Source organism: Adiantum capillus-veneris, chromosome 9 (genome assembly GCF_014529385.1).
Source record: "Adiantum capillus-veneris isolate H3 chromosome 9, ASM1452938v2, whole genome shotgun sequence".
NCBI classification, from domain to species: domain Eukaryota; kingdom Viridiplantae; phylum Streptophyta; class Polypodiopsida; order Polypodiales; family Pteridaceae; genus Adiantum; species Adiantum capillus-veneris.
Window position 1 is genome coordinate 31,297,435 of NC_140939.1, and position 25,557 is coordinate 31,322,991.

Genomic DNA, 25,557 nt, shown 5'->3' on the forward strand with positions numbered 1-25,557 from the left:
TTGTGAGGCTCCTATGAGGAAATCCCTCTTCTAGTTCTTATGGTCAAGTCTCGTCCTTGCAATCAAGCCTTGTCTTGTACTCAAGCCATGTAATCCAAGCCTTGTATCTAGCTCCCTTAATTAAGTATTAAGTCTTGTAATCAATATTAAGCTTCTTATCAAGTCCAAGTTCTTGTCCATTGTGAGCGCCTCCTCTTGCTCTCTTCTAGCTCTATACGCGCTCATAACACTTGCAGAGTCTTGAATTTTATGGCAAAGGCGTTGCAACAAGGTTTCATTCTGCCTCTCCTGTCGCAATGATGCATATTAAAAAGAAAACAGCTAGCTCTACGTCAAGAGGTAGCGATACCATTTCTTTCCTGCATGCCAACTGACTGCCTCAAACTTTCTCATCTTCCAAGGATTCAGGCTGCACAAAAAAAGAGTTTAAAACTCCCTCGATTCACACAACAGTAGAAATAAAGGAGATGCGCACGGTTTACTTGCTTCTCATTGAAATCGCCAAGGCTCTCAGCTTGCTTGCAAGAAAGCGATGGCGATGGCTAGGTTTAGATCTACATGCAGACAAAGAACACATGTTACAAAACACAACAAAATTGAACTAAAATGCATGGAAAGAACCACAAGATCAATTTGACCCAACGATGTCCATGATGATTGTGCAAGCTCAAAGAAGTGGATCTGCGAGCAGATCTAATGGTAGCTTAAAAACGATAGATTTGCGAGTAGATCTACGCGTAGAGGCTAAAAGCGAGTTAGCAAACTAAAAATGGCTCTGCAAACTAAACATTAAGAACACCAATCTAACCATCGTCAACACTGGTTCCCTCTCTCCTTGGTCCCTGCAAAGGTAGATTTAACAGCAGAAGTGGGGCAGGAACACGGTAAATGGCGAGCTTCTTCTTCAGTCAATAGCAACCTTGGTTTTTTTTTTTTTTTGGGGGGGGGGGGGGGGGTTTGCAGAGGGGCTCTCAAACTCTGGGAGGAGGAGACCCTCTAGCGACATGAGGTGCCATGGGTAAGAAGAACGAGCTCTGCACGACCACTCTCCAGATTCCAAAGAGGAAATGAAGACTCAATCATAAGTGCCTCATAGCCTTAGCTCACATCCAATAAAAATGCGATACATGATGCACTCATGAGCTGGCTCTTATCTTGCCATCAATCATGACATAGTCAGCAAATCTCTTCAATTTTTTCAATTTTACAAAAAAATAGCACCGTTCTTTTCATTAGGAAAAAGGGGAAGCATCACTAAGGTCTCACCCCTTTGGGCCAGGCCAAAAAAGTAAACACTAAGGCCAAAAAATAGTTGTATGTTGTTCAAATTTCTGGAGAAAGAAACGGGAGTTTCTTGGCTTGGACTGTATCGCGGACGTTACGAGTCCCCCCCCCCCCCCCCGTGCGCCGCCGGCTCTCTCTCGGGTATGGCGAAGAAAAACAAGCAAAAGAAGAGTAAGAGCGCAGCAAAACCGATGGCTATCGACGAACCGGACGGCTTCCAGCCAACAGGTAGGATTGAACTTGTTCTCGGATATAACATGTATGGATTTAGGCATTTGTCCTGAAAGGGAGTCTCTCTCTCTCTCTCTCTCTCTCTCTCTCTCTCAGATACAAAAAGCGGAGGTTTATGACACTCTGCGCGCTTGAAACAGTTTAAGTAAATCCTAAACAATTCAAGAGAAATGTCCTTAACATCAAATGGGAAATGCACCAGTGCTTGTTCAAGCGTCATTTGCAGGAGGGAAAGGGATCAACATCAGAACCTTGAAACATCTTAGCATTACGATGGTGCCAGATGGCCCACATAGCCCAACAAGTAAAGAAGACCTCAAACTGACACAGCAGTGGCCAAAAACGTTTGTGAAAAGATTTGGATGGGATCTGAAGCTGAAGAGTAGCCGACCCACGGCGAATGAAGGTTCTGGAGCATCGACGGTCCCACAATAAGTGCGGCACAATCTTCTCAGCTCACCGAAACATTTGAGGCAACGAAATGACTTGCATGCAAAAAGCTATCAACGGACAGAGCACCCACCAAGTAGTGCACAATAATATGCGTTCTTTCAGAGGAAGGTGACTCTTCCAAATGCGAGACAATGTTCTGCTCCACCACAACTGAGACTTGGAGAGTGACCCCAATTGATTACATTGAGGCACAATCCATGCATCTGACTGCAATAGGGCATAAACGCTACCAGCTGAGATGCATTCCAATCTTGTAGAGACAAGATTCCAGTCAGTGAACCGGGAATGGCTCCCGTTTTTGCGCTTGCCTTACTGATGTAAAAACGTTGGCAGATCTGGCTCCAATTGCAAAAACTGTGTCTGACTCCAACCCTTGGGAGAAGAACTTGATGCGATGTAGCGCCTCAGAATAGGGAGAGTCTGAAGCTGTTGATACCATGTGAGTGCGCGTATGCGGAAGAGAGAGAGAGAGAGAGAGAGAGAGAGAGAGAGAGAGAGAGAGAGAGAGAGAGAGAGTGGACCACAAATGCAAGATATGGTGAAGAGTGGGTGATCAGCCCCCCATGACTACCATGAGTAGAAGACCCAATACAATGATCAGATGTGTGTGATCTCTGTGAGATGAGATATGGCAGTGGGTACCCCCGTGGCCCCATAAATAGGTGCCCAAGGGGAGGTAGGGCAAGGGGTGATGAAAATCCCCACGACCCTGTCAAAGTCGACGATGCGGAAGCGCAGAGACCAAGGGGAGAGAGAGAGAGAGAGAGAGAGAGAGAGAGAGAGAGAGAGAGAGAGTCTTGAACCAATCAACCTTGACAATGAATAACTCAATGTGTATACAATGGAGGCAAGGGGTTGCTTATATAGCAAGCCCAGTAAATTGCCCTACCCAAGACTTTAACAAATAAGTAAAATAAAGACCTAAAAGCCAAACTAAATAATAGGATGACATTGGGCAGTTCACTTGAGATGCCTAAACTTTTAACATCCTCTCTGCAGCTCATAGTGGACATCAATAGTGAGACCAAGTCGATGAAGAAGCTACCATGGACACCCCAATAGTGGCCACCAACTGGATACACCTCGGTGTTGCTCTCCTCAACTTTGTACCTGAAAGTAATGCCATCTTCAGCATCGGTTGCCTTTGTAGAAACTTTGAACTGTAGACCATACTACGTCCAATAATCCCCATTTGTGAATTGTGAACACATCACGTCCAAAATATAAAACTCCAAGATAATGAACTTATTGGAACACATCCTGTCCATAATCTGACCAACAACAATGAATTGGTGCACTCATCCATAGTGTTTTAGATGTCTGATTGGTTCCCTGCCAGATGCATGTGCATTGAACTCCGACCTACGGGTCCAAACACCAATAACTTGAACTCCAACATGTCCAAATTAATTATAAGGAGGAGTGCTTGCCCCTCTCTGCCACTCACAAGCCTCTCTCTGGCTGAAGCTACTGGTGACACCTGTTATTTGACTAGAAATCTGACGTCGAGGCCACTGTGGCCACCGCCACGAGTGCCATGTCGATCTCCTCTGCAAAATCTTTATCACCGTAATGTCTGTCCAGCTTTCCTTTATCCTCGTCTTCCTGTGAGTTCCTGCTTTTGTCTTCAGCTTCAAACTCTCGAGCCAAACAAAGCGTCCAATCACAATCATGACTGTCGTCGTACCTCCCGAGTACCAAGGTAGCTAATTGAGTATTGGTATTTCCATCCTTGTCCAACTGACCTTGGCCGCTGTTCTCTAGCGAACTCCGTCACTTGCTTTTGACTTCACAAACTCGAGCCAAACAATTTGTTGGGTTCCTTGAGAACTGTGCCGGTGCATAGGCCGCTAACTGGATGGTTGATGATCCGTTATCCATAGCCACTTGTTGCTTTTGGTCGTTGTCGTCGCGGGTGCTCGAGCAAGGGGAGGCCATTTTGAAGTTTCAAGATTTGGTAATCGGGTACCTTCTCGCACTCCAAAAAATGGTCGTACAAACCAAGCCGAAAAAGATCCAATGTGATTCAACTCCATCGCAAAGGGAACTCCACACGCAATGGGCTGCGCACAATCTGCTATCCCTCTCTGAAATCCGAAACTCTGTCATCGATAGCCGCTTCGCACGTTTGCCCTCTCAAACAAATCCAAAGCTCCACAATAAACTGTGCATAGCAAGGGCTAAGAGTTCCATGCAGGCCAACGTCAATCTGCTCCATGGCATTCCCAAACCGCTCCAAAGATTGGGTACAAAACCCTCTCTTTAGTTCCACTCTCAAGCCGCTTCACAACTACTCACAAGCCGCCTCGCTGCTTCCAAGCCAATGCCCAAAGTCTATCCGCCGCCGTGGGTGAGTCGCCTCCAATACCCAAGGGTGCCAGTCTTCCTCTCCTTCGAAGATGCTCCTCAACAACTCTCCCAAGCCGACTTAGGACAATGTGCCCAATGCAAGCAACGCTGGCAACTGGGCTATGGTGAGCGTTTCAAAACGCCCGGAGCGACCACCATTGCAAACAGCCACAATCGGGCAACGTTTCAAAACGTCGGTATAAGCAGGGAGGGAAGCCGCCTTAGCACACACTACCAGGCAGCGCGCATTTCAAAACGCAAGTGCAAGTGAGGGAGCACCGCCGGCAGGAGGGGGGGACGACAATGAATGGCCTTGCGGCCAGCTTTTCCAAATGTTGCAGTGCAAAAGGGGGGACAACGACACCAGTTGTCTCCTGTAGCCAGCGTTTCAAAACGTTGCAGGCAAGGGATGTCGCGACTAAAGAGGTTCGACTCCTCCTGGCGGGCTTCTTCTCCTCTTTGCTTCTCCACGCCAAGGCCTTCAAGGAGCACACAGCTCTGATACCATGTCATAGTCGATGATGCGGAAGCGTAGACAAGGCCTTCAAGGAGCACATAGCTCTAATACCATGTCATAGTCGATGATGCGGAAGCGTAGAGATTAAGGGGAGTGAGCACGAGAGAGAGAGAGAGAGAGAGAGAGAGAGAGAGAGAGAGAGAGAGAGAGAGAGAGAGAGAGAGAGAGAGTCTCCTGAACCAATCAACCTTGGCAATGAATAACTGAATGTAAGGTGCAGCGGAAGTGAATGTCGAACTTTGCTCAAGATGAGTGCTCCGAACTATGCTCAAGGGTTCCTTTTACTGACGGAAGGGAGAGCCTTCCGTTCCTTTAGTGAGTGAGTGCAAGTGATCACAAAGTGGTAAAGACTGTGAGTGAAGGTGCCGAAAAGTTGTCAAACCCTCCTCCGAAGGTACCACTCTCTATGGCGAGAGCGGTCTATTGCTATTGATTGCACAAATCTGATACAAGGTGCTGATGCTTTGAGTCTTAGATGATGCTATGTCGATGTCGACGGAAAGGACGACGGTGACGATGCTAAGGCTGAAAACTGAATGTTGCGAATCGGTATCTGTTGCACCAAGTCAGGGGCTGATCTGCTAACTTGATGGCTGAGAAAAACGCTGCTTCTTAGGGCTGAAAAACGCAGTTTCTTATAGCTGAAAACGCTGGACAGCAGGCTGTAAAAACGTTGGTACAGCAAGGGAAAAATGCTGGTTTCACCTTGCTGAAAAACGCTGATGCAGATCTCTGAAAACGCTGGACAGCAGAATGTAAAAACGCTGGTATAGGAAGGGAAAAACGCTGGTTTCACCTTGCTGAAAAACGCTGGTTTCTTTCTGTGGACAGCAGGCTGAAAACGCCAGCAAACCAGGGCTGAAAACGCTGTCAAATCCGGCTGAAAAACGCTAGCAGTTCAGGCTGAAAAATGCTGGTAGATCAGGCTGAAAACGCTAGAGTTTTGTCGAGGGGTTCTTGCTTGAGAAGGGTAGCTAGAGGGCCTGTTGCAAGAGGATTTGCTTGTGCTCTCTTTGCTTCTTCTGCTTCCACTAAGTGACTCTCAGTTTCCTTATATATTAACTTAGCAAATTTGCCCTACCCAGTTTCCCAACAAAGTCACTTATTAATAATAATTGAAAAACGGCTAAAATAGGAAAATAGGTTCTGTGCACTGTAAAATGCTCCTGATGGATTATGATGGTAATGCTGATGATCATGCTGTGTGCAACCAGAGGATATGCATCTACTTTAAGTGTTTGGACATGCACGGTTTGCGAACAGACTCACAAAAGTGCGAGAACACTTCCTAAGCTAGGCTGACTCAACATTTGTCATGAAGTAGCTTGTCCACATGCACATAGGATTAGATGTGCACGTGACATCCCCTCCTTTTTAAAGTGAGGTACTGGTACCGATCTGCATGGCTTCCTTGCAGGTTGCCAACATTTTGGGATAATCTTTGGAAAACTCTTCATCCACCCACACCGCTTCGTGGGTTCCTCGATCCTTGAACTTCAAAAAGTACTATCCTGCTTGCTTTTTTGAACCATGGCGAAACCGATGCAACAACACTTGCTCCGACTCCATGACTTCAGCTTCGTCGATGATCTCCGGCTCTTCTTCGGAAATGTCCTTTGGAGGTTTTCCCTGAAACACTTTCAACCGGGAAACATGGAAAACGTTGTGCATTGACCATGAGTTAGGCAATTGCAATTTCATCGAAACCTCATTTATCTTTTTAATGACAGGATATGGACCATACATTCTGAAAGACAACTATGGATGCTTCTTTCCAACTTGCTTAAGACGTTGCTTCATGATTCTTAAATACATCTAATCCCCTTCCTTGATTGAAACATCCTGACGATGCCTGTTAGCCTGGCGTGAGGAGTCTCTGGCGTAAGACTCCTGAGCCTTGCTTTGCCGAAGCTTTACACTCTCAAAAATCTCATCCAACGTCTGACTTTCAGCATTGGCATCAGGCATTTGACTAATCGAGCGAGTTAAAAGTGATTGGAACGAACGGCCAAAAGTTGCCTCATACGGAGTTCGACCAAAAAGAGTCATTCAACATAGCCTGAACCAATGGGAGATAGAGCTTTCAATGAGATTGTTGATCATGCACATATGACTTTAAAACATCAAAAGCCAACTGATTATAAATCTTTGTCTGACCATCTGACTGTGGATGAAAAGCCGATGAAAAATTTAACTTAGTGCCAAAATTTTCAAAGAGTACGTGCCAAAAATTGGATGTGAACGCAACATCCCTATCTGAAACAATCGATTTTGGCAAACCACAGAGGGGTTACCAATGCTTTATGAACAACCGTGCCACATCTTGTGCTGTGACTGTGGCCTTACAAGGAATCAACATGTAAAACTTGCTGAAACAATCAACAATTGTCAAACATTTAGTGTACCTTGAATGCAAACTAGGTGGAAGGTTAGTCACAAAATCCATGGAAATATCTTAAAAAGGTCTGTAAGGTGCAGCGGAATGAATGCTTGAACTTTGCTCAAGATGAGTGCTCCGAACTGTGCTCAAGGTTCCTTTTTCTTATGGAAGGGAGAGCCTTCCGTTCTTAGTGAGAGAGTGCAATGGACACCAACAAAGTGAATGGACACTGTGCATCATTGTGAACAATCACATCATCTTCATGTAAATCATCATGCTTGTGAGAAATCACATCTTGATCATGCAAATCATCCTGCTTGTGAGTAATCACATCTTGATCATGCAAATGCTTGTCATTATCATCCAAATCATTATCATGCAATGCATCATGCTTATCATTATCATTCAAATCATCATGCTTATCATCATGCAAATCCTGTGTGTCATGCTTTAGAGACGAAGAGACTCAGAGAGTCTCCTTTTCCCGAATCTCTTGCATCTGTGCCTGCACTTGAGAAAAGAGTCGCAACATCTCTTTCATGTGTCGGTCGTTCATGGCTTTTCTTGCTTTGTTCTCACGATCCATTTCTGCTTTTCTTTTTGTGCATTCACGATCAAATTCTGCCATTCTTTGTGCTCTTCTTGCTTCGCGTTCTAACTTCCTTCCATCATTATCATGTCGAAAGACTCCATAGGAGTTAGTGCAATCCTTTGCGTAGATGGGGAAGGGAGAGGGTCGGAAAAACCTCTTGGTGGGGAAAATTCTTCTTCGCCTCTCTCATGCTCATCATTTCCAAGCGAAGTATTCATTCCACTTCGAGTGATAACCATTCTGAAGTCGTGGGTTCTTGTGGTCTTGGGTTCTTAAGTTCACGAGGAACTTGGGTTCTTGGGGGTCTTGGTTCTTGGGGTTCTTGAGGTTCTTGTGGTTCTTCTTTCGCTTGCAATCTGTGTTCGAGAAGGATCTTCTCCACCCGAGTTTTGCTCTTTCCTGCGGGCGCACCCCTTGGCGGATTTGCACTCACACCAAGGTTGCTTTTTCCCACCTCACGTCGATTGGCCGGTCGCTAAGTGCACGGTCCGCTCTCAAGGAGTGAAAAGAGGCACAAGGGGAGGCTGGACAAGCCCTTCTTTCTTGGGTTTCCTGTCTTTCTTCAAAAACACGATTAGGAATTGACAAGCCTAAGCGAACTTGGGTTCATGTGACCTCAACAAACAAAAAAAAAATTATGTTGTTCTTGTGGTTCTTTCCTTGAGTGATACAGAACACTGCCAAAGCTCTGATGCCAATGTAAGGTGCAGCGGGATGAATGTTTGAACTTTGCTCAAGATGAGTGCTCCGAACTGTGCTCAAGGTTCCTTTTTCTTATGGAAGGGAGAGCCTTCCGTTCTTAGTGAGAGAGTGCAATGGACACCAACAAAGTAAATGGACACTGTGAGTGAAAGTGCATGAGACTGAGAGATAGAGAAGAGAATACGACACCAGAGACGTTGTACAACCCTCCTCTGAAGGCCCCACTCTCTATGGCAAGAGTTATCTACTTATGATTGCACAAATCTCTACAATGCTTTGACTTGTCGACGATGTCGACGACGACGATGAGACGGGCTGAAATCTGCAAATCTTTATCTGCTGAATTCTGACTCTATGTCGGGGACGATGTCGATGACGACGATGCGACGACGATGCGCTGAAAACGTAGATGTTGAAATCTGCGTTTTCCGGGCTGAATTTGTAAACCTTGAGGAATCTGACTGTGCGGCGAGGAACTGCTGCGGGAAGGTGAGATCTGCGAGGTTCGAGACTTGATCTGCGGTGTCTAAGGGCTGAAAACTGAAAATGCTGGTGGTTCTTGATGTTCCGTCGCGATGCTCTGCAAAAACGCTGAGGTTGTGATGCAAACCAAAAACGCTAGGGCTGAAATTCTGCTGCTGTCGCCGGTTGCTCTGCAAAATGCAAATCGCTAGGCTGATTTGATGTTCTACCGCAAAAACGCTAAGGCTCTTGCTGTCTTGTGGTAGCCGAGGCTGATCTGTTGAACAAAAACGCTAGGCTAGTCTTGATCCCAAAAATGCTAGTGTGTTGCTGTCTCTTGCAAACGCTAGGCCTCTAAGGGTTCTTGATGAGAAGTTGCCTGTTGAGCAAGATGCTCTTGCTGCCTCTTCTGCCAATTAGTGCTAGCCTAGGTTTGCTTATATACAAACTTACTCAATTTGCCCTACCTACTTTCTAACAAAAGTCACTTAAAAATAATAAGTGAAAAATGTAAAAAATAGGGAAAATAGGCTAAATGCACTGGAAAATTCTTGTGAAGGATTCTTATGGATTCTGATGAGAATACTATGATCATGCTGTGTGCAACTAGAGGATATGCATCTATACTAAGTGACCGGACATGCACGGTTTGCGAACAGACTCACAAAAGTGTTAGATCACTTCTAAATCTAGACTGACTCGATTGACTGAACCCTTGTCATGCTGTAGCTTGTCCACGGACACATAGGGTTGGATGTGTCACGTGACAAGGTCCATCGGGAATAGGCAGCAGAAGCAAGAGGCCTTGCTGCTTACCCCGAGGAGCTTTCACCTTTTGACAAATAGTGCACTGTGTGACATAACGAAACACATCTTTTCGCATTTTAGGCCAATAAAAGAATCTTTCTATTTTTTCCAGAGTGGTGTTCATTCCCCTGTGCCCACCGTGAGAGTCATGTGCATCATGCAATATGGTTGGCCTGAGAGAGGGCAACACACATAGACGTTGACGAAAATACAACAAACCATCACGAATGAGATAGTTGCTTGGCCCTTGGGAAGCAAGAGCCTGCAACCATTGCTTACCAAACTCGCAATCCGCATACTGGTTCTTCATGCTGTCGAAAGACACACCCTGAAGAGAAATTGTGAATCTTGACTCAAGAGCCAAAATCTGTCCTTTGCGACTTAACGCATCTGCAAAAGGGTTAGCTTTTCCAGGCACATACTCAATCAAACCTCCAAATTGCTCAAAAAATTGTGACCACCGTGCTTGGCGATCACTCCAATGTGCACTAGGCATAGACTGGAGTTACTTGAGGGCTTGGTGATCTGTGCGAAGTGTGAACTCTCTACCATACAAAAAATGCTTCCAATGCTTAAGAGAGTGAATGACAGACAAATGTTCTTTATCATAAATTGAGTAATTCTTTTCTGCACTATTGAGCTTCCGACTAAGGAAAGCTACTGGACGACCATGCTGCTGAAGCACAGCGCCTATTGCGACATTGTTCGCATTTGTCCATACCTCAAAGGGGTCATCCCAAGAGGCAAGGATGAGACATGGCGCTTCTGTCACGCAAACTTGAGAGCTGCGAGAGCCTCAATGGCTGCCTTGGGTAAATCCACGCGCTGTCGCCGAGTTCAAAGCATCAGTCATGGGTGCGGCAATGTGTGCAAAATTCTCTATGTGCGAATTATATGCTTGATATAAACCAAGAAAAGAACGCACATCATATGCAGTTTTGGGCAAATCCCAATTACGCACCTTCGCGGGGTCTAGCTTGACGCCTTCTGCAAAAATGATATAACCCAGATAAGTAACTTCAGTGAGAAAAAACTCAGATTTCTTAGCTGCAATGTACAACTGACACTCATCCAAACAGATTAGTACCCTTCCTACATCCTTTTTATGTTGTTCCCACAATGCAGAAAAAATGAGAATATCATCAAGAAAGATGAACACACATACACCAACCATATCGCCAAAACGGCCTACCATGAGACGATTAAATGTACCCACGGCACCTGTCAATCCAAAAGGCATGACTACATATTCCCATTGCCCTCGCTTTGTGCGAAAAGCGGTCTTGAAGATGTCGCCTTTGAATACCCTTACCTGATGGTATCCACTTTTGAGATCAACCTTATTGAAAACCTTTGCCCCATTGAGCCTATCGAGGATATAATCAATGCGAGAAATCGGAAATTTGTTCTTGACGGTCATCTTGTTCAATGCACTGTAATACTAATCAACACACAAACGAGACGAACCATCCTTCTTGCGGACAAACAAAATAGGAGCAGCAAAAGGACTTACATTGGGACGTATAAATCCTCTGGCTACCAACTCCGTGAGTTGCCGCTCTAACTCTTCTTCCCGAGTCTTGTTCAAACGGTAGGGAGCGTTAGTGACAGGCTCTGCCCCCTCCGTAAGCTCGATGCGATGGTCCTCCAACCGCTCGGGCGGGAGACGGCGTGGAAGATCATCTTGCAAAAAGAGATGCTTAAACTTATAAAACAAAGCTGAATACCTGTCTGGAGCCTGAATGCTCTGGGTAATTGGAGCGGCATAGATGAATGCCGCTTGTGCTCCTCGTCATAATTCACGATTTGCCTGTACATGAGAAATGAGAGGCAAAGAATGCAGATTCTCCTCAGTACGAATGATCATGGGAGAGTCACTTTTGGCATTTAATATGAGAGTATTGTCCTCCCAATCAATGAGAGGATTATGCTCACAAAACCATCGAATGCCCAAAAGTATATCACAAGAAGGAGACACCACAAATTTCCTACGGAAGGAAGCTTGTTGAACTGTAAACAACACATCACGGCACTCTTGCGTGATGAGAGAGTCCATACCGGGAGCGAAGCCAGACACCTCGAGAGGAGATGTATGACTAACCTCTAGGCGGGCTATCTCTACAAGAGAGGCATTAATCACATCATGCATACTACCTGGATCAAACAATATGACAAAACGCTGACCCTTTACATGACCATAACACTTCATGAGAGACTCATCAATGTGTGTGTCAGAAACATGTGAAGACTCAGATTAATTCATTAAAGTGCGTGTGGTCATTAAAGTGCTTGTGGTAGCTGTGGGTTCTTTAGGTGGGGCTGTGTCACGGGACACATCTAACCCTATGTGTACGTGGACAAGCTACTTCATGACATGGGTTTAGTTCAGTTCAATCAGCTTAGATTGAGAAGCGATCTAGCACTTTTGTGAGTCTGTTCGCAGACCGTGCATGTCCAGGCACTTAGAATAGATGCATATCCTCTGGTTGCACACATCATGATCATCAGATTTCCATCAGAATCCATCAGGAGCATTTTTACATTGCATAGACCTATTTTCCCTATTTTTGATATTTTTTACTTATTTATTAAGTGACTTTTGTTGGGAACTGGGTAGGGCAATTTGACTAGCTAAGTATATATAGAAACCTTGCGCTAGCATTCCACAGCAGAAGAGGCAGCAGGAGCACCTTTGCTCGACAGGCAACTTCTCAGCAGGACCCCCATCAGCAAAGACCTAGCGTTTTTGCTACAGGCAGCCCAGCGTTTTTGCATGCAATTCAGCCCCTAGCGTTTTTGCTGTTCAGATCAGCCCGGCGACAGCAAGAAGACAGATCAGCCCTAGCGTTAGCAGGTTTCCCGCAGCAGACAGTTTTCAGCCCTAGCGTTTTTGGTTTGCTGATCGCGAGAACAAAGCAAGACAAGAGATGAGCGACCAACACATGAAAGAGTTGTGCCGACTTTTTTCTATTGTGCAGGCACAGTTTGAACAGAATCAGGAGAAGGAGACTCGTCTTCTCCAAAGCAAGACACACAAGATTTGCATGATGATAATGACAAGCATTTGCAGGATCAAGATGTGATTATTCACGAGCATGATGGTTTGCATGATCAAGATGTGATATTTTACGAGCATGATGATTTGTAAGAAAAAGATGTGATTGTTCACAAGGATGATGGTTTAGTTGATACTTTTTCTAGCGAAGCTAACCTCATTGCAGATTCGATCAATCACGAAGAACCGATCTTGGCTCTCCAGTGACTATCGACGAAGTTGAAGCCTTGAAGGAGCTACAGAAGACTTTGTCGCTTTCGGCGCGGCCCAAAGAAGCAAGTGTTGCATACCTTTATGAAGTTCAAGTATCACATGACCCACGCTTCAGAGTGGGCCAGCGAAGAGTCCTTTCTAGGATTCCGGACCCTGTTGGCGATCTCCCTCAACGCCATACAGTTCGATACCAGTACCTCTCTTTGAAAAGGAGGGGATGTCACGTGATACATCTAACCCTATGTGTACGTGGACAAGCTACTTCATGACATGGGTTTAGTTCAGTTCAGTTCAGTCAGCCTAGATTAGCACTTTTGTGAGTCTGTTCGCAGACTGTGCATGTCCAGGCACTTAGAATAGATGCATATCCTCTGGTTGCACACAACATGATCATCAGATTTCCAACAGAACCCATCAGGAGATTTTTAAAGTGCATTGATCTATTTTCTCTATTTTTGACATTTTTCACTTATTTATTGACTTACTTTTGTTGGGAACTGGGTAGACCAATTTGACTAGCCAAGTATACGTAGAAACCTAGCGCTAGCATTCCACAACAAAAGAGGCAGCACGAGCACCTTTGCTCGACAGACAACTTCTCAGCAAGACCTCCATCAGCAAATACCTAGCGTTTTTGCTACAGACAGCTCAACGTTTTGGTATGCAATTCAGCCCCTAGCGTTTTTGCTGTGCAAATCAGCCCAGCGACAGCAAGAAGACAGATCAGCCCTAGCGTTAGCAAACCTATCTCATCGTCGTTCTCATCATATTTGACATCGTTGGCAAGTCCAAAGCATTGTAGAGATTTGTGCAATCAATAGTAGACCGCTCTCGCCATAGAGAGTGGGGCCTTCGGAGGAGGGTTTGACAACATTGTGGTGTCGTATTCTTCTCTCTCTATCTCTCAGTGTCATGGGGACGTGGCAACTGTTAACTATGTCACGAGGACGTGGCAACTGTTAACTATGTCACGAGGACGTGGCAACTGCTAACCTTAATTGTTCGTTTTTTTCCAATGATTTTTGTTTTGATTTTGAGACCCTCTTTTTGAAGTAGCAAACGGTCGGACATTGTATGGCCAATGTGAATGGTAGTTTCACCCGCAGACGGAAAGTGGTCGACACTAGAATTCGTATAGTAAGAGGATGTCTAGGCTCAGAGCAAGATCATGTAGGTCCCCCCATCGCACTTAGCAAGTTGGTGGATATTAGGAAGTGAACTCAATAAAGGCCTAAAGTCAAGGTGTGACTACCAACAGAAAGTATTCGACAGTTGGGCCACATTGCACTTTTGGATGTTGCTCCAATGAGGATAGATGGTCAGATGACCAGTGAGAGCCTAACAGAATCATTTCCTAAAATTTAGGGAACTGCTATTTTGGGCCGTGAAATGTGTTCGCGTCATTACCTCCAGTATGACTAGGGAAACATTTTACAACTCTGCTGCGAAGTCAACTTAGCAACCAGTCGAGAGATTTTTAGGCGGCAAACCCGAAACGGAAAAATGCTTGTGTCACGTGACACATATAACCCTATGTGTCCGTGGACAAGCTACAGCATGATCAGGGTTCAGTCAGTTCAGTCAAGTCTAGAATAGAAGTGATCTGGCACTTTTGTGAGTCTATTCGTAGACCGTGCATGCCCAGTCACTTAGCATAGATGCATATCCTCTGGTTGCACACAACATGATCATCAGTATTCCCTTCAGAATCCATCAGATTCAGTCAAGGGAATTTTCCAGTGCATTTAGCCTATTTTCCCTATTTTTGGTATTTTCACTTATTATTTTTAAGTGACTTTCCAACAAAAGTAGGTAGGGCAATTTTGCAAGTTAATATATAAGCAAACCCAAGTTAGCACTTTTTGGCAGAAAAGACAGCAGGAGCACATGCTCAACAGGCACCTTCTCAGTAGAACCCCAACAGTAGCATTGGCGTTTTTGGTCCCCCATCTTCGCACACATCAAGCATCCTAGCGTTTTCTGTACCTAGCAGTTCCCGCACCAGCAATACCCGATTCCCCTTGGCGTTTCCAGCCCTTGCATCATCGCCATCACCACAACTTGTGTAGCGTTTTTGCAGACCATCGCCAGCATCACAAACAGGCCAACGTTTTTGCACTAATGCCAGCAGTCCGGCCAGCGTTTTGGTTTCAGCCTGTTTTTGAAGCAGAACAGCAACGTTTTACTAACGCTACAAAGCAGCAGATCAGCGTTTGTGCAATCATAAGTAGACCACTCTCGCCGACGAGAGTGGGGCCTTCGGAGGAGGGTTTTGCAACATCTCTGGTGTCGTATCTCTCTTCTCTCTCTATCTCTCAGTCTCATACATCTGCACGCACAGTGTCCATTCACTTTGTTTGTGATCATAGCATTCTCTCATTAAGAACGGAAGGCTCTCCCTTCCATAAGAACAAAAGGAACCTTGAGCACAGTTCGGAACACTCATCTTGAGCAAAGCGCAAACATTCATTCCGCTGCACCTAATAGCTTGTAATGCGCTAAGTGGAAAATTTTCATGCACTTGCCTCATGCAGAAAAATGGGCGCTGAATTTTAAGCTGAGAGGAGGCTTCATTTGGTTTTTGTCACAGGTTAAGAGCTATGGAGTGCTTTCTTTCCCTCCCATGTACAGTGTGGTGCTAGGAGTGATGCCCTGCATGCTACACACTGCTCTCCCCCCCCTATGTGCAGTTATGTGATGCCCCACAAGAGGCTCTTCATTTGACTGATATACAACTGTGTGGGTTCATGCTTTTGTGCTGAGGCAATAGCCTCCTTGAGCAGGAATAGGGGTAGCTAGCTGCTACTCCAAAGCAGGCAACGGTAAGGGTCATAACCTCATCGTACAGGTGCAAATTCAGCGCTGTATATGTGCAGAAAATTGACTGTTTTTCAGCCATACGAACGCCATAACCCTTGGGAATCGTGCCCCACTGGCAGAGGACAGGTAGGGGATTGTTTGGGGCTGAAAAAGGCAAAAACCACTAAATACAGCGAGCTGAATTTACTGTTTTTGGGCTGGAATCAGAGGGTATACGCCAGTAGAAGTGAGTTTTAGCAGGGGAATTGGTTTCGTGCAAGTTTTGGGGTTGTTATGCTGCCGAAATTTGGCCAAATCAGGTAGTATCTAGTGGGATACAGTTAAGGATTCCCAGGACTCTACTTGGTAATTTACCCTCTCAAAGAATAAAGAAATACCGAAAGGGGCACCAATTTTGGGGCCTACAGGTTGTCGGCGTCTGCTCGGGGCATTCTAGCTTTCGAGCCGTGTGTATTCAAGTGTTAATTCCCGTCGCAGGTTCTCTCTGCAAAGTGCTCTGTGTGTGTGTCTAAAGTAAAGAATTTCGGGTGAAAGCCAACGCCTACTGCCCTACGGGCCCGTTTCACTCAGTCTCATGCACCTTCATTCACAGTGTTCGTCACTTTGTTTGTGTCCATTGCACCCTCTCACTAAAGGAACGGAAGGCTCTCCCTTCCCTAAGTAAAAGGAACCCTTGAGCACAGTTCGGAGCACTCATCTTGAGCAACGTTCAACATTCACTTCTGCTGCACCTTACATTGGTATCAGAGCTTTGGCAGTGTTTTGTATCACTCAAGGAAAGAACTACAAGAACCACAAGAATTTTTTTGCTTGTTGCGGTCGAACGTAACCCAAGAGCTCTTGGGCGTGTTGATTCCTAATCGTGTTTTTGAAGAGTGACAGGAAACCCAAGAAAGAAGGGCTTGTCCAGGCTCCCCTTGTGCCTCTTTTCACTCCTTGAGAGTGGACCGTGCACTTAGCGGCTGGCAAGTCGACGTGAGATGGGAAAAAGCAACTTTTGTGTGAGCAAAAGGCCGCCAAGGGGTACGCCCACGGGAAAGAGAAGAACTCGGGTGAAGAGAAGATCCTTCTCTAACACAGATTGCAAGCGAAAGAAGAACCGCAAGAACTTCAAGAACCTCAATACCCCCACAAACCCAAGTTCCTCGTAAACTTAAGAACCCAAGACTTCAGTGGATGGTCATCACCCGAAGCGGAATGGATACTTCGCATGGAGGTGGTGAGCATGAAGAAGGTGAAGAAGAAATTTTCCCACCAGGTTGTTTTTCCGACCCTCCCCCTTCCCCATCTACGCCAAGGATTACACTAACTCTTATGGAGGAGTTGGAGCAGATGTTTATGGACAGCAAGCTAGAACGCGAAGCAAGGAAGTTAAAACACGAAGCAAGAAAAGTAGAAATTGATCGTCAGTATGAAGAAAGAATGGCAGCCATAGCGTGTGAGCGCGAGCAAGCACGCTTGGAAGCCAAAGAACGACAAGCCAAATTGGATCGTGAGCGCGAAGAAAGACAAGCAGAGCACAAAGAAAGACAAGCCGAATTTGATCGCGAGAACAAAGATTGAACAAGCAAAATTTGATCGCGAGAACAAAGCAAGACAAGAGATGAGCGACCAACACATGAAAGAGTTGTGGCGTCTTTTTTCTTTTGTGCAGGCACAGTTTGAACAGAATCAGGAGAAGGAGACTTTCTCAGTCTCGTCTTCTCCAAAGCAAGATACACAAGATTTGCATGATGATTTGGATGATAATGAAAAGCATTTGCAGGATCAAGATGTGATTATTCAAGAGCATGATGATTTGCATGATCAAGATGTGATTTTTCATGAGCATGATGATTTGCAAGAAAAAGATGTGATTGTTCACAAGGATGATGGTTTAGTTGATACTTTTTCTAGCGAAGCTAACCTCATTGCAGATTCGATCAATCACGAAGAACCGATCTTGGCTCTCGAGTTGAGGTCCAAAGAACCCCCACAGGAAGATTCGATCGATCACGAATAACCGATCTTGGCTCTCAAGTCAAGGTCCAAGGAAACCCCCACAGGAAGTATTATGTGTTCGAATGATTAGTCAGCACACATTGTTCGAGTGTTTTATTTGTGATGCTTTCTTGTATTTTAGTCGTTGTCCTTATGTGATCCCTTTTCATAGGCATGACATATTGCACGATGAACCCGATTTACTCATGAATGAGTACGGATGTATGCGGATTATTCATGAAAAGATGAAATGTTTGCATTCAAGGAATTCACATTCCATGTCTCTTCCTTGGTATGACACAGTATTAGAAAGAGCAAAAGAAGGATTGAGCATCAATAAGCATCGGCATTTCCATTGTGATTTGCCACAGTTGATTGATTTAGATCAGAAAGTCAAGTTTTGATTTCATTGTTTGCGTGTGTCTGATGAACGGTTTGACACTCCGTCTATACGTTCATCTACATTGCATGCACAGTTTTTTCGAAAGAATAGAATTTTTCCAGTCACTTTCCATGGAATGGGTATGTTCATGTTTTTGTGTTGGAAGTGGTTTCAGGAATTTTCATCCTCGGAGATTCTTGAAGAAGGTAGACGCATGACTATCGACGAAGTTGAAGCATTGAAGGAGCCACAAAAGACTTTGTTGCTTTCGGCGCGGCCCAAAGAAGCAAGCACTGCAGACCTTTATGAAGTTCAAGTATCGCATGCCCCACGCTTCAGAGTGGGCCGACGAAGAGTTCTTTCTAGGATTCCACACCCTGTTGGCGATCTCCCTCGACGCCATACAGTTCGTTAACAATACCTCACTTTGAAAAGGAGGGGATGTCACGTGACATATCTAACCCTATGTGTACGTGGACAAGCTACTTCATGACATGGGTTCAATTCAGTTCAGTCAGCCTAGATAAGGAAGTGATATGGCACTTTTGTGAGTGTTCGCAGATCGTGCATGTCCAAGCACTTAGAATAGATGCATATCCTCTGGTTGCACACAGCATAATCATCAGATTTCTATCAGAACCCATTAGGAGCATTTTTACAGTGCATTGATCTATTTTTCCTATTTTTGACATTTTTCACTTATTTATTGAGTGACTTTTGTTGGGAACTGGGTAGGGCAATTTGACTAGCCAAGTATATATAGAAACCTAGCGCTAGCATTGCACAGTAGAAGAGGCAGCAGGAGCACCTTTGCTCGACAGACAACTTCTCAGCAGGACCTCCATCAGCAAAGACCTACCGTTTTTGCTACAGACAGCCCAAAATTTTTGCATGCAATTCAGCCCCTAGCGTTTTTGCAGTGTAGATCAGCCGGGCGTTTTGCAGATTCACCGCGACGGAACATCAAGGAGCACCAGCGTTTTCAGTTTTCAGCAGTCAGACATCGCAGAAGAAGTCCTAGACCTCGCAAATCTCACCTTCCCGCAGCAGATCCTCACCGTACGGTCAGATCCAGCGTAGTTTGCAGATTCAGCCCGGAAAACGCAGATTTCAGCGCCTGCGTTTTCAGCGCGTCGTCGTTGCATCGTCGTCATCGCCGTCGTCACCGACATAGAGTCAGAATTCAGCGGATAAAGATTTGCAGATTTCAGCCATTAGCGTTTTCAGATTTCAGCCCGTCTCGTCTCGTCCTCATCGTCGTTGACATCCTCGGCAAGTCCAAAGCATTGTAGAGATTTGTGCAATGATTAGTAGACCGCTCTCGCCATAGAGTGGGGCCTTTTTTTTTTCCGAGAAAAAGATCCTTCTATTAGTAAATGAAAACTACCCATAGGGCTACATCCACCTCTGCAGGAGAGGGCTACAACAAGCATGATGGGGAGAATGAAAAAACAGCATATATACAATGAGGCTAAATCAAGAGATGGGAGGAGGGAAGAGTCACACAGGTGGACAGTAGTGCCATCTGAGCACCCCTGGACAATGGTGTAGAAAGGCCCAGGGCGCCAGAGTCGAAGGAAAGCCTCGCGGCGCTCCCGCATGCGGTCGGAGCTGTCCTGTAGTCCCTCAAGCTGTCCTCTGAGAGTATGGATCAGCTCCCGCATGCGGTCGGAGCTGTCCTGTAGTCCCTCAAGCTGTCCTCTGAGAGTATGGATCAGCTCTAGCCAAAAGTCACGAACAGTCTTTGCTGGCGGCACAGGGCGAGCCTCAAAGATGCGGAAACAGCGGGCCCGCCAGATGAACCAAAGAGCTAGGCCGCTGATGAGCTCCCAACACTCCTCTCTCTCACTGCACCACTCCTGTGGAGTAAGATCTGTAGCAGGCTGGAGTGTAGGTCGTCCCCTTGCATCACTATCATCCTGCTGGTGGAAGATAGCTCAAACTGAAGTGCCGGGCCTGTGAGGGTGGACCAAGCCGTTGCCCCCCAAGTGTACTGAAACCGGCCCGTAGGGCGGTAGGCGTTGGCTTTCACCCGAAATTCTTTACTTTATACACACACACAGAGCACTTTGCAAAGAGAACCTGCGACGGGAGTTAACACTTAAACACACACACGGCTCGGAAGCTAGAATGCTCCGAGCAGATGCCGACAACCCGTAGGCCCCAAAATTGGCGCCCCTTTCGGTATTTCTTTATTCTTTAGGAGGGTAAATTACAAGGTAAGGTCCTGGGAATCCTTCACGTGTATCCACCTAGATACCATTTGATTTGGCCAAATTTCGGCAGCATAACAGCCCCAAAACTTGCGCGAAACCAATTCCCCTGCTGGAACTCGCTTGCACTGTCGCATACCCTCTGATTCCTGTCCAAAAACAGTAAATTCAGCACGCTGTATTTACTGGTTTTTGCCCTGTTTTCAGCCCCAAACAGTCCCCTAACTGTCCTTTGCCAGTGGGGCACGATTCCCAATGATCCTGGCGTCCGTATGGCTGAAAAACAGTCAAATTACAGCGCATACACAGCGCTGATTTTGCACCTCTACGGTGAGGTTATGACCCTCACCAGTGCCTGCTTTGGAGCAGCAGTTAGCTACCCCTGTTCCTGCTCAAGGAGGCTCTTGCCTCAGCACAAAAGCATGAACCCACACAACTGTACATCAGTCAAATGAGTAGCCCTCTTGTGGGGCATCACATAACTGCACGTAGGGGAGAAAGAGAGCAATATGTAGCGTGCGGGGCATCACTCCCGTCACCATACTGTGCATAGAGGGTAAGGTAAGCATTCCATAGCTTCTGTACCTGTTGCAATCCGCCTGTGGCTGAAAATGGCGCCCCCTTTGATGATATGCAGCTCGTTTTTGCCTCCCAGAGTGGCAGAATCGCTCACAAGCCGACACGTCGCCCAGTTTCCGAGTTTGGGCTTTCCCTGCTAAAAATATCTCAACTGGTGCGTCAGTTGACTTCGCGGCAGAGTTGTAAAGTGTTCCCCTAGTCATACCAAAGGTAATGACGCGAACACATTTCGTGGCCCAAAATAGCAGTTCCCTAAATTTTAGGAGATGCTTCCGTTTGGCTCCCACTAGTCTTCTGACCATCTATCCTCATTGGGACCGCATCCAAAAATGCAATGTGGCCCAACTGTCGGATACTTTTGGTTGGTAGTCCCACCTTGACTTTACGCCTTAATTGAGTTCACTTCCTAGTATCCACCAACTTGCTAAGTGCGACGGGGGGACCTATATGATCTTGCTCTGAGCCTAGACATCCTCTTACCATACGAATTCCAGTGCCGACCCCTTCCCGTCTGCGGGTGAATCTACCGTTCACATTGGCCATACAATGTCCGACCGTTTGCTACTTCAAAAAGAGGGTCTTAAACAAATAAAATAAACCCCATTGGAAAGAAACCAACAACCAAGGTTAGCAGTTGCCACATCTCTGTGACATGGTTAATAATTGCCACGTCCTCGTGACATACCCCCCTCTTGAAATCGCAAACGTCCTCGATTGCATACCATAAATACACGCCACTGATGATCTTGTGCTATTAACACTCTTTTATCATCGCATGTATCCGCAAGAAAGGTCGTAACATACATAGATACAAATGACTTAATGAGGCCTTCATACTTTTGCCATTTCCATCTATGGCACTGAATTCATATGTACATTTGATGTACTAGCTCTATCATTACCGCTCCTTTGCACACGTTGGGTTGGGGCATAAGTAGGCTGTAACCCAAAGGCTTCAAGGTAAAGCTGCAATACATTTGGTGACTCTGACAGTTCATGCTCTTCCATCCACTTTGCATCCATAGGCGGATAGTTCTTGAACTTCACCAAATAGCGTCTTGCAACTTGTCCTTTAACTTTTCTGTCCTTATGTGCCAAAACTTGCTCAGGTACCAGGATCTCATCAAGTTCCTCAACTTCTGGCTGATCCTCAACTGGCATATCTTCTGGCACATCACCCACGAAGGGTCTTAGAAGACTCACGTGAAACGCATTATGAATCTTCCATGCATCAGGCAATTTCAGCCTGTAAGCCACATCGTTGATCTTGTCAAGCACTTGAAAAGGCCCATAGTAACGCATGCTGAGCTTAGGAAACAGCCGTTCCTTGCCCTTCATCTTCTTTAATCTTGCCTTTTCGAACCTTAAGAGAACCCAATCACCAGGTGATAGTAGCAATTCACGACGGTGACGATCAGCATCCTTTTTCTGTTTTGCCTGAGTCTTCTCCAAGGCAACTTTAATCTTCTTATACATCTCATCCATGTTCTCAACATATCGATCTGCCTCAAAGATCTTGTCCTTTGTGTGCAAAATGGGAGGAACCTTTTTGCCGCCTTCAACAATTTCAAAAGGTGCTTTGCCAGTAGACGAATGCACCGTATTATTGTACGCATACTCAAGCACAGGCAAATACTGTTCCCACTTGCCCTTATTATCTGACACATAGCATTTCAGCAAATCTAAGACAGTAGAATTGGCCTCTTCTGACTGTCCATCAGTTTGTGGATGAAACGAAGACGAGAACTTGAGCGTAGTATCCATGTTCTCAAACAATCCTCTCCAGAACAAACTGGTCATGCGAGGATCACGATCACTGATAATCGATTGTGGCATACCATGGTACTTAAACACATTGTACATGAACAAGAGTGCCATCTGATCAGATTTTATCTTCTTCCTGACAGGGATAAAATGGGCTTGCTTGCTGAACCTGCAGATAATGGTCCATATACCATCATTCCCTGTTGGCGTCCTTGGAAGATCAAAGATAAAGTCCATAGCAATGCTTTCCCATGGCTTATCCGGAATCGGCAGTGGTTGTAACAACCCTGGTGCCTTTTGCCTGTCAAACTTGACCTTTTGGCAAACTATGCATGCTCGCACAAAGGCATCCACATCTCTCCTCAAGGTAGGCCAATAGAAGAACGTCTCTACCGCTTTAACTGTTGCATCAATGCCACGATGCCCGGCATACGGTGGGACATGACTCTCTTCCATGACCTTATGTCGCAGTGGCCTAGTGACACAAAGTCTGCCATGCATCATCATAAAACCATCTCTGAGGAGGTAGTGCTCGTGATGTTGCCCCTCTTGTAACTGTTCAAAGATCCTTGCAAAATCTTCATCAGCAGTATACTGTTCCTTCATGTCATCTAACTCATGATGATAAGGAATTGACACAGCTGAAATTTGTGGCTTTCTTGATAACGCATCAGCCACAACATTCTTCTTGCCTTCCACATGCATAATCTGGAAGTGGAACATGGAAAGAATGTTTGCCCATCGCATATGCTTTTCGGATAACTTTGACTGTGTCAAGAAGTATCGCAAGGTCTGATGATCTGTTTGGACAACAAAATCAGCACCTAAGAGGTAGTGCTTCCAACTAGAAAGCGCATGAATCACGGCCAAGAGCTCTTTCTCATAGACTTGCATAGTCCTCTCTGGCCCTTGCAAAATTCGGCTTTCATAGGCTACTACCCGTCCATCTTGCATTAGCACTGCTCCGATGCTACTGCCACACGCGTCACACTGGACCACAAATGACTTCCTGAGATCTGGCAAAACAATAACTGGATCTGAAGTCAACTTTTCCTTTAAGAGACTAAAAGCTGAAATCTCTTTTTGGGTCCATCTGAAAGTGACCTCTTTCTTTTGCAATGCGTGAAGAGGCGATGCTATCTCTGCAAAATTTCTGATAAACCTTCTATAGTAGGAACACAATCCCAAGAAGCTTCTGACATCGTGCACAGTCTTCAAGCCTGGCCATGTCTTGATAGCTTCGACCTTTGCGGGATCCATTCTAACACCATCCTTTGAGACTATGTGGCCTAGAAAGTGGATCTCTTCAAGGAAGAATTCACTTTTCTTAGGATTGACAAGTAACCTGTGACTGCGCAGCTCTTCGAACACAATGGTCAAGTGACGCCTATGCTCCTCTTCATTCTTCGAATACACAATCATGTCATCGAAGAATGTTCCAACAAACTGTTGATGCGAGGGGAAAATCCGGTCCATCATTCTGTTGAACGTGGCAGGAGCATTTGTTAGCCCAAACGGCATCACTAGAAACTCATAAAGACCAAATGTCGTTCTAAACGCAGTCTTGTGCACATCCTCTGGGCTTATACGAATCTGATGGTACCCACTCTTCAGGTCTATCCTGCTGAAAATTGCAGCACCCTCTAAACGATCGAGAATATCATCAATGCGAGGAATAGGAAACCTATTCTTGATGGTATTCTTATTCAACGCACGGTAATCAATACACATGCGCCATGAGCCATCCTTCTTCTGCACTAGGAGCACTGGGGAGCAAAAGGGTGAAGAACTAGGCTGAATCAGCCCCTTCTCTTATAACTCCTCAACCTGGCCCATAATCTCTTTCTGCTGCGCCGCACTAACCCTGTAGGGAGGTCTATTTGGTGGGCTACACCCTGGCACCAAATCTATCCGATGGTCCTCAGGTCTCTCTGGCGGTAATTGCGACGGTAATGAATCAGAAAAACAGTCACTAAACTTTTGCAAAAATGCTGACCTTTCTTTATCTAACACAGATAAATTTGACTGATCCCTATCTGAGACATCACGTGCAAAAATCAAGTACACAGAAAGATGATTCTTTATTACAGAAGTGATAGCAGAAGCAGATACAATAGGGACTGACTCTCCTCTAAGCTTTACATCCAAGATGTGAGTTTTGCCCCTATGCTGTACAGTGATCTTTTTGTTGTAGGCATCCAAGACTCCATGCACTCGGAACATCCACGGGATCCCCAACAAGGCGTCACAACCTTCCAGCGGCATGATGTAAAACTCTTCAGTGTCCACATACGACTGAATATGCAGACGCAGTTTTCCAATGATGGGAGTAACACACTCTGAGTGGCCAGGACATGCCAACCCTGCCTCTGCTGTGTACCCCATCTCTTCAGCTTTGATGCCGAGCTTCATAGCTAACTCTGGTGAGATAAAGTTGGCTTTGGCACCTGGATCAAAGAAGATGAGTGCCGTCTGATCCCTAACTTTACCCCATGCCCTGCATAACTCACTGGCATCTGTGCTGGGCCTGTCACCCACCATGTCTGGCACTAAACCTGCCGTGGGTTTAGGCTTCTTGCCTTTCTGGTCTTCTTTATCCTCTGAGTCAGCTGGCCTTTTCCTTTGTGAACAATGGATAGAAATATGACCAGGCTGCTCGCATATAAAGCATTTGTTTTCAGCCATTAGGACCTTCTTTTCCTCGAGCGACTTGCGCACAAAAGGCTTCCTTTTCTGTTTCTTTGCCTGCGCTCCAGAAGTCCCAGCTGAATCCT

The 25,557-nt window shown here is 45.7% G+C and overlaps 1 protein-coding gene across 1 annotated transcript in view; it reads left to right on the plus strand.

Annotated features, from left to right (window-relative positions):
- The first annotated feature begins 1,354 nt into the window (after positions 1-1,354).
- The window catches only part of LOC147450288 (uncharacterized), a 48,106-nt gene continuing 23,903 nt past the window's right edge, over positions 1,355-25,557 (plus strand). The window contains exon 1 of the mRNA XM_086519565.1: positions 1,355-1,512. Within this exon, the coding sequence (XP_086375691.1) occupies positions 1,428-1,512 (85 nt within the window). The 5' untranslated portion in view covers positions 1,355-1,427. The remainder of the gene's footprint in view (positions 1,513-25,557) is intronic.